The sequence below is a fragment of the Nilaparvata lugens genome, chromosome 5, assembly GCF_014356525.2.
Source record: "Nilaparvata lugens isolate BPH chromosome 5, ASM1435652v1, whole genome shotgun sequence".
In the NCBI taxonomy this organism is placed as follows: domain Eukaryota; kingdom Metazoa; phylum Arthropoda; class Insecta; order Hemiptera; family Delphacidae; genus Nilaparvata; species Nilaparvata lugens.
Window position 1 is genome coordinate 5,375,021 of NC_052508.1, and position 10,031 is coordinate 5,385,051.

The 10,031-nt window shown below is 32.6% G+C and overlaps 2 protein-coding genes across 2 annotated transcripts in view; one reads left to right on the forward strand and one right to left on the reverse strand.

Annotated features, from left to right (window-relative positions):
• The window catches only part of LOC111050877 (serine/threonine-protein phosphatase 4 regulatory subunit 4), a 56,158-nt gene extending 53,903 nt beyond the window's left edge, over window positions 1-2,255 (forward strand). Inside the window, exon 19 of the mRNA XM_039429352.1 lies at window positions 2,136-2,255. The gene's annotated coding sequence lies outside the window, so the exon portion shown is untranslated. The remainder of the gene's footprint in view (window positions 1-2,135) is intronic.
• A 1,348-nt stretch (window positions 2,256-3,603) lies between these two features.
• Window positions 3,604-5,872, reverse strand: LOC120351705. Its single transcript, XM_039429794.1, has 2 exons — window positions 5,507-5,872; window positions 3,604-4,794 (listed from the first exon to the last, which is right to left on the reverse strand). The coding sequence occupies exons 1-2, from the start codon at window positions 5,768-5,770 to the stop codon at window positions 4,585-4,587; spliced, it is 474 nt and encodes a 157-aa protein (XP_039285728.1). The 5' UTR covers window positions 5,771-5,872; the 3' UTR covers window positions 3,604-4,584.
• Between the last annotated feature and the right edge of the window lie 4,159 nt (window positions 5,873-10,031).

Consider the following 10,031-nt stretch of genomic DNA (forward strand, 5'->3'; position numbering starts at 1 on the left):
AGCAAATGCATTTGCTTCTACCTTTTTCCTATTTAATTTGGTTTTCAACTTTCCTAAATTCTAAATTCCTAGTTTATACATATTTTGGACTCAAAATTGGACAAAAATCGTGAAGTGTTAACATAACCTATTTTTTGGAAAATTTCTATCTAAATTTGGGAAAGGAACAGTTTTGGGCTTTAAGCCTGTTTTTCCTTCCCCAATCATTCATAGTTGAGAATGACATTGTAGCCAATGTATAAATGTATGCTCAGGAGCAAAACCTTATGCTCCATGCTCTTGCTCATGAGCATTTGCTCTGATTTCATTCATATGGGCAATTGTGTCTTTCTGTATTCAGGGTTTCATAAAAAAATGTCGTGTAATGAGTAATGTAGGAAAAGATCACTCTATACTCACCTGAATCAAATTCCTGATTCAATGCTTTATCCAAGTAAGGAGTGTTCATACCTTTTCCTAAATTCTTGAGCAATGTGTGAAAAGGCTCTCTCACACACACACACACACACACACACACACACACACACACACACACACACACACACACACACACACACACACACACACACACACACACACACACACACACACACACACACTGGACATATTAATATTGATTCATTTATTTACGTACAGAAATATGTGGAGGCAAACAGGTAAAAACCTGAAACTTGCCTCCTGGACACAAGTTACACAATACAGATCTTATAAAGATATAGCAACTTAAAATTTATTATTTATTCATTTATTGTACAAAATACTACAATCTATATATATAAAAGCGAAATGGCACTCACTCACTCACTGACTGACTGATTGACTCACTCGCAGAACTAAAAATCTACCGGACCAAAAACGTTCAAATTTGGTAGGTATGTTCAGTTGGCCCTTTAGAGGCGCACTAAGAAATCTTTTGGTAATTTTTTAACTCTAAAGGTGGTCTGGATCCCCGATTGGATCGTCCTAACATATGATAAAAATGCTCAAATGAAAAATGCAGGCGAGCGAAGCGAGCCTGCTGATCTCATTCTTGGACGATACGGTCGGGGGTCCAGGGGGCGGAGCCCCCTGACTAGACGGATATGGCGAGCGAAGCGAGCCTGACGGCTGGCCATAATATAGTTATGATATTGAAGGAAAAAATGGGGTAAGCTTGTATTATTTCTCTTCAAAAAAATTTTGATAAAAATTTAATGTTGTCCAAAGGTTGAGGTTATGATATCACACACTGCTTTTCCACTAGATTTTTGGTCCAGAAATAATGATTTGAAGATTTTGAATTTTGAAGGTTGACATAATACTTTAAATGAATCATAGAGTGTACGGTATCACAATGAATAAAAAACTTGAGAAATATTGCAATTATTTGGAAAATTTCAATACAATATCACAAACCTACCCACTATTAGCATAGAGAAACTACGGCGTTTATTTCGCAACTTTTACTGTTATCTCAAGCTGATAGTCCACGTAGTTCTCTCCTGTGAAACTTTATGACGCTGATAGTCTCTCATATTGTGCCTTTCATACACTCTTACACGGTCAAAACAGTAAAAATCGACAATAATCAACAGTAATCGGCTTGAGATAACAGTAAAAGTTGCGACATAAACTCCCTATATCATGGGATATCTACTTACGCTATTGTTTCTCTATGCTATTAGTAAGTTACAGCTGTTTTATGAAAAAAAATAAAAACGTATAGGTATATAAAAAAATCGAAATCAGAATGATAAACTAATTATTATAAACATCATACATTACAGTATAAAGTTTGAAGTGAAAAGAAATACAATGAAAATTAAGAGTAATAAAAATTTGAATTATTAATTATTATATTGGCTTAGCCACTACCTCCGTAAACAAAGCCATAGTGCATTCTGGTGACGTCAGCACAGGTAGGGTTCCTACACCAATAAAAATTAGTTGATTTCAGCTGATCTATATAAGCTAGTGTTTTTATTGGTGAAGGAGCCTACCTTTGCTGACGTCACCATCAACCACCTGTCATGCACTATGGCTTTGTTTGCGGAGGTAGTGGCTTAGCTCGCTGTTTTACATTATATTTTTATAATATTGTTGTGTTATTTAGACATCAATTACATTTTTTATAACGTTCTCTGTTTATATTGCAGAAGCACGAACTCTTCATCAAGCTCATTAGGAATATCAAGAACCCCGAGATAGCAGCTTTAACATAGATGAAATTATCTGCGAAAATTATATCATCGCTAGCTTGAAATTAATGCTATCAACAAAAAGTGTACAAGTCCAATATGTCTGTGATATTATGTATTGATAATAAAGATAATTTATTGCTGTTACTGTATTTGGTTTTAGTTCCTTGAGTTACATACCACAATCATATCACATTAAATATCTAACAATACACAAATCACAGAAATTCATGGAGAAGGGAAAGTTTTCGATATGTGTTGTTTTTTCCGCAGATTTTGGGATTGAGAAATATATCAGTAACCTTAAAGTTTACAATAATAAGTGGGCTACACATAAAATAGTTATTTGTGCAACTAGTGCGCAAAGTGACAGTTTGCTGCACCGAAAGAAATGTTTACGCAGGAGCCGTAGGCGAGGACGGAATGGTTTCTTGAGTGCAGCAGAGGAATTTTGCTCACGTATTTCACATTAAATTTTTCCTACAGTTGCCATTGAATATGAAAAGTGTTTGATTACTGTATGGGTAAAATGATGGCTGAAATCCATTTAATTTTTTTTTCTGTATAATTTTGTTATTAATAACAACCTTAATTTATTTTAAACTTGATAATTCAATTGAAAATTAATAATCGATAATTTATTCAAATTAAAAATTTAATTTATCCAATTAATTTGAAAATTTGAATAATTTTGAGTAAATCTTAATTTCTAAAACAATTTTCAACCAATCTATTTATGATTGAAAAAAATATTATTTGGAATAATTCATAATATTCAAAATGTATAATTTAATGAGTTTTCATTTTTATTTATTTGAAAATCAGAAAAATATAGATAGAACAAATTCGCATTCAAAATACACGCCAACAATGTCAACAGCTGATTGGGATGGCTGCAAGATAATACGCAAAGCATTAAGAGTACGCAAAGTAATACTTTGCGGAAAAGTGATTCTTTGCGTTCTGTAATCAGTGCAGGAATGGTCACTTTTCAAGGTAACTGTAGGAAAGTAGATTTAATATTACACATTGAAAGAAACAATTGACAGTAGAAAACACTTGAAATATCTAATATGTTTTTATGTATTACCTACGTATATACAAGTAAGATAATATACGATTCATTTGCCATACCAATTTACCATCAGTACTTCTATAAATAATACAATAAATATTATAAATAATACATTATTTTTAGTAAGTATCTGGTAATACATCAAGTATTATTACATCATGTATTGAAGGTAGGCCTACATTTATTGATAATTCACACTTATACAATGAAACTTACAAATGAGAATCACTTGTAAATATGTATAGATATGCTTATAATATAATTATTAATTACGATAATCCAAATTAAATGCTATAAATGCTTATAATATAATTATTAATTACGATAATCCAAATTAAATGCTATAAATGCTTATAATTTATGTTTAATAATTATAGAAATCACTATAGTACCCTCTTAATATGTTTTCATATAAAATATAGCTAGCTTCAAGATTCATGTTTCATTTTTATTGACCATCAGGCTACAATAAATGAATGAAAGGAAGAACATTGACACTCATCATTGTAGAGAAGACATTCACGGCTACAATACAAGGAATAGAATCAGAATAGACGTGCCTTTTACAAGATTGAGTAAGATTTTGACTAGTCCTGACCACTTATCTTAAACACTTTTCAATATCCTTCATATTACAGTTAGGCAACTACCAATTATTTCATTCAGAAAAAGATTGGAAAATCTCCTTTTAAAGAATCCCATTTATTCTTTTTATGAGTTCCTTCATCTACCTGTTTCAGATTATTTTTAGGCTAAAATTTGTTATTCCATTTCTCTTGTGTTAGGTCTGTTTTTATTAATTATTAAATATTCTTATAGTGCATAAGATTATTATGTATTAGATCTGCTTTTATCAAATTCTCATAGTGCCAATTTCATATTTTGTTTGTTGTAATAGTTTTAATGACGTTTATCGACTTTTTATATTTATTGACGTTTCCTATTGCATTGTGCTGCTTTAATGGAATAAAAGTATTCTTATTCTTATTATTAAAGAGGGTACTAGTAATTTATATAAAAATTTATCAGTTCAGGTAAACCTATTAAATTCTTATGAAAAAGATGCTTATATAATTGTATTTAGTATACAAGAATATTGAGTACTATCAATTATTGAAGATATATGAATGAATACTGGGTAGTTATAGTTGAATAACTAGCCTCACAACTCTATAACTTGGAATTGCATTAGAAGGAGAAACGTGAAGATGTGACTTTCCGTCGAATAGCTTCCTGTGAATCGGTCCTTTTCACTTTGCTGTCGCCATTTTCAGAGCACTGCAAGAGCAGGCAAAGCGGCAGCAAAGCGGAAAAAGACAAAACCATAGGAATTCAATTGCTATTCTGCTGTATGGCAGCGAAACATGGACTTCCAATCGCTGCTTGCTGTATGGTAGCGAAACATGGACTTCCAATCCCTGCTCTGCTGTATGGTAGCGAAACATGGACTTCCAATCGCTGCTTGCTGTATGGTAGCGAAACATGGACTTCCAATCCCTGTTCTGCTGTATGGTAGCGAAACATGGACTTCCAATAGTTGCTCTAATAAATAAATAAATACAATTTTATTGTCAGCCAGCCAAAAAAGCACAAGACAAAGTCACACAAATATAACATGAAATAGCCACATTAAGCATTAAGAGACACATTGTTACTATTACATTGCTATTTAGATTACATTTCCAAATATTACAAATAACAAAGACAATATTACAAAATTAAGCAGCTAGTTCATACATGCTAACAATAAGAATTAAAGTATGCTGATTCTGCTCTCGTAAAATTCACTTAATTTATAAAAAGGATTGTTTGCCAGTCAATTGTACATCTTTAATTTGAACAGTTTTGGGGGTGTTTGTTGGAGGTGTAGCGGTAACTTAGTATACACCTTTTGCCAAACTGCTTCAAAACTGTTCAAAGATTCAGACAATCTTTGGTATTGAATATAGATCTGACTATTGTTTCTTGTATTAACAGAGTGAACAGTATTTCTTAATTGATAGCAATGCAGATTCTCCTTAATGTATAACAAAACAGAATATATGTAGGCTACTGATTTATTACTGAATTTCATTATTTATGAATAAAGGCCTACAGTGTTCTAAATAAGGTGATTCAGTGATTATTCACACGGCTTTTTTTGTAGCAGAAGAATATCGTTAATGTGTGCTGAATTTCCCCATAGAAGTATACCATAAGACATGAGACTGTGAAAGAAAGAAAAGTATGCTGTCCTTAAATATATTTTTGGTACCGTATTAGCAAGGCTTCTCAGCAGATAGATCACTCTACACAGCTCAGTGCTCACATATTTGACATGAGGCTTCCAAGTGAGTTTTGGATCTAAATGAAATTTCATACTAGATGCGTTGAGAGTTGATTGACAGCAGACAACTCTGCTGTATGGTAGCGAAACATGTTGTTCAGTTGCTGCTCGGCTAAATATGGTAGCAAAACATGCATCACAATCCCTTAGTCTCGTGACACAAATATCCTGCAGCTGACAGATTGCATGCATAAACCATGCTTAAGATATCATGTTAATATTATAGATGCCAGCTGTGCTAAGGCTGGGCGTACACCGGTTAGTCAAGACAAGACTAGACACGTTTAGTCACAATACTTCACATGAAGACATGTCGAATTGCAATGACTAATCAGTGTGAGTTGCGCCATAAGCAGCTATGTGAAGTATTGTGACTGAACGTGTCTGATCATGTCTTGTCTTGACTAACTGGTGTGCGCCCAGCCTAAGGGTAGGTACACACTATTTAGTCAAGACAAGACTAGTCACGATTAGTCACACTACTTCACATTGCTGCTTATGACGCAACACACACTGATTAGTCATTGCAATTAGACATGTCTTCATAAGCAACTATGTGAAGTATTGTGACTAAACGTGTTTTGTCTTGACTAACCGGTGTGCACCTAGCCTAATATGGTGATAGTCTTTGTGATTATTGTGGCTTGAAATTTCTTCATATTTTTCAATTTATAAATGGATATTGAAGTATAATACTTATTTTTTATATTAGTCTATCCAGATTCCAAATTTTCAGTGCTTATAATATATTCTTGGTCAATAATCTACTACAAGATAAAAGCCAAATGAAGGAAATGTATCAAAATGTGTAAGCTGTATCCTAGAGAAAAGATAGTATATCCCATGGTATGGCTCGTTTATGTTCCAAATTTCAAGCAAATTTTTTGTGAACACAAGTCTATCAATCAAATAAATATTTATTTATCATTGCATTTATACATATAAATAGTGTCATAAAATTAATTAAATAGAATAATAATTCACAATAATCAGTTGATAAAGTCTTGTGTAGAATATGGGCTACCTAATTGAAATTAAATATCTTTTCAATTCATTCTTGAAATTCGCACCATCCTTCTCTCTGATATTAATTGGAAACTGGTGAAGAACTTCGATCCCACATAGGAGGGACGTTTTTCAAAGAATTGTCTCCTATGTTGTTGAAGTCCATACGTTGTTCTTGAGCGAGTATTATTACTGTTTTGTTGGGGTGAGAGTGTAATGAGTAAGAACGGCACAGTATGAGAGACGACCAGCGCCACATAGCTTCACGAAAAAGAACTGCTCTGGAACTATTGACTTGAGTTAACACTGAAATTTGGAACATAAACGTCCTTTATTATGGGATATCTTCTCATGCTATCTTTTCTCTATTTTACCTATACATTATGACATATTGATATGAAGATCAATAAATAATATTATACAGAGTGAGTCATATGTATGGGAACCCTTCATTTAGTAGGAGACTGTTGTAGATATGATACTGTAACTCTCAGGATAAGTTATTGTTCAAATACTTTACCTTTTGACTTACACCTGAATTTCAACCCCTCATAAGGGGGTGACTTAGGGGTTGTAACTCGAATATTTTAAATCTAAACATCCATTGTGTGGCACATCATTTTAAAGGCCTTTTTAGAACAAGAAATATGGCATCGATGAAAATTTTCTATGATACTTTCATCCAAAATGGCAACTGATTGAACTTTATCAATTGTTTCTAAAAAACTAAAATTTCAATTATCCGCCATTTTGGATAAAATTATCATAGACCATTTTTATTGATGTCATCTTTCTTGTTTTAGAAGAGCCTTTAAAATAATATACCACACAATGGGTGTTTAGATTCAAAATATTCGAGTTTTACAACCCCTCATTTCCTTAAAAACTAAAACCTCAAACAGCCGCCATTTCAGATAAAAGTATCAGAACATTTTTATCCATGCCATATTTATTGTTTTAAAAAGGCCTTTAAAATGATAAACACTAGGTGTTAACATTCAAAATATTCGAGTTACAACCCCTAAGTCCCCCCCTTATGAGGGTTTTAAACTCAGTTGTACGTCAAAAGGTAGAGTATTCGACCAATAACTTAACCTGGAAGTTACAGTATTATAGGATCTACATCTACAACAGCCTCCAATTTATTGGAATCCCATACATATGACTCACTCTGTATAATGAGGAATTCAAGGGAAATGAAATGGATTCAAGGGAAGTAAAATAAGGAGAATATTCGTTGAAACAAGGACTAGATAATTTGTAGTTTCGGCTTCATTTGAATAAATGCGATTGCATTGAGTGATATCTGTCTGGAGTTGGCTCACGAAACACCACCTTATTATCATTTCTTTCCATTTTTGATAGTTGGAGCTCTTAACAGACTCAAGGCTGGCGTTTTCCTCCAAGGTTGTACTGTAAGGAAAAAGAAGATTATTAAATAAAAATACCAACAAATTGTCAAAATCTACAGATTTTCATTCTGATGACAAAAATCTGTGGTTTTTGACAATTTCTTAGTATTTTTATCTAATATGAATAATTACCACAATATCAACTTCTCAACTACACAAAAAGGGGAAAAAGAAAGAAAATAAATTTATAGATGGAATTTATTAAATAGAGAATGCATTTATTCAAATGCTAATTAATATATAATTATTATTTAACGAAAATCCTAAACAAATGCTGCAAATAACCCCGAAGACTTCTGCTACTGCAGACATTGACAACAGGGTTAACAGCTGGATGGAAATTCGATGAGAACTACTATCCAAAAATTATTTGCCAGTCCGGGAATTGAACCCGGTACCTCCCAATTGCCAGTCAGGAATGCTTACCCTTACACCAAACTGACAATCTCGGGATAGCAGCGCTCATTTTATACGAAGCGATTTGCAGCATTTATTCAGGATTTTCGTTAAATAATAAATATATATTAATTAGCATTGGAATAAATGCATTCTCTATTTAATAAATTCCATCTATAAACTGGTTGGCCGCTATGGCTTAGTATAAAATGAGCGCTGCTATCCAGAGATTGTCAGTTTGGTGTAAGGGTAAGCATTCCTGACTGGCAATTGGGAGGTACCGGGTTCGATTCCCGGGCTGGCAAATAATTTTTGGATAGTAGTTCTCATCGAGTTTCCATCCAGCTGTTAACCCTGTTGTCAATGTCTGCAGTAACAGAAGTCTTCGGGTGATTTGCAGCATTTATTTAGGATTTTCGTTATATAATAATTATAAAGAAAATTAAGGTAAAGTGTGAGGTTTGTCACTTGTAAATAACATGAGAAAAATTCTTCTTGATATTAAACAATTATATAATTTCAAATATTTAAACAATTTAATGTTATTTGAAGAATAATTAAATAATTATTTCCTTTGATTACGGTATTGTATTTGTATTTCCTGGAAGAGAGAATTTTGTGAAGTGAACAACTACAAGAAGTAGTGAAAAACTACAAGACGACCTCTTTCGGACTAAATGTAACCTTATCTAAATTTGGGAGAGGAATAGCACAAGGTTACCTTATTTTTTCTCTCCCTATCATTTCGATAATGTACCGTAGGGTACTTATTTTAGGAATCAATAAAGAATTCCATAAGTAGGCTAGCTCCCTCTATAGTTTTTCACAGAGATACGCAATCTATATTTAAATTTTCCATTCATCGGGTATTATATTAACAGGTAGGATAGAGATACGATTGCTCTATCTATACGAATTTCATAAACATTTAATATGAAGATAGTTTTCAATTGTATTGTATATTGCGGTATATGTACCCATATGTTATATGTTAAATGAATAGGATTATACCGTTCATTTTTCTAAAAAAACACTTATTGATATGGGCTGCTTTTACATTAATAAAGGGTGCTATAAGATTTATTTTGTTTTATTTATTAACGTTCATTTTTTTATCGCTCGATTACCAGAACAAATCAGAAGAAATTGATGATATTTATTTTTTTTGTGTAGTTGAGAAGTTGATATTGTGGTAATTATTCATATTGAATGAAAAAGATTAAGAAAATGTCAAAAACCACAGAAATCTGTGGTTTTTGACAATTTCTTAGTCTTTTTCATTCAAGATGTTATTAATGATCTGCTATAGTAAGGTCCACGTTATAATGGCGTTAAAATTCATTAACACAATATTCCATCTTAACTATAAAAGTTGATTATAAAATTATTGAAGAATATAATTTATTGCCTAAAAAAATATAATTGATTATCTTAAACGAGAATGAACAGTTAATACTACATCAATGAACCTGTATCAGCTACCGTCTATAGAAGGCATTGGCAAGACAGAGGATCGGCAACCTTCTTCTCCTATCTTTCTCCACTGCCATTATAACGTGGACCTCACTATAGTGAGTAGGCCTGTTATCATGGTAGTCTGCCAATGTGTGAACTTTCTCATAAGAACCAATGAACCATAT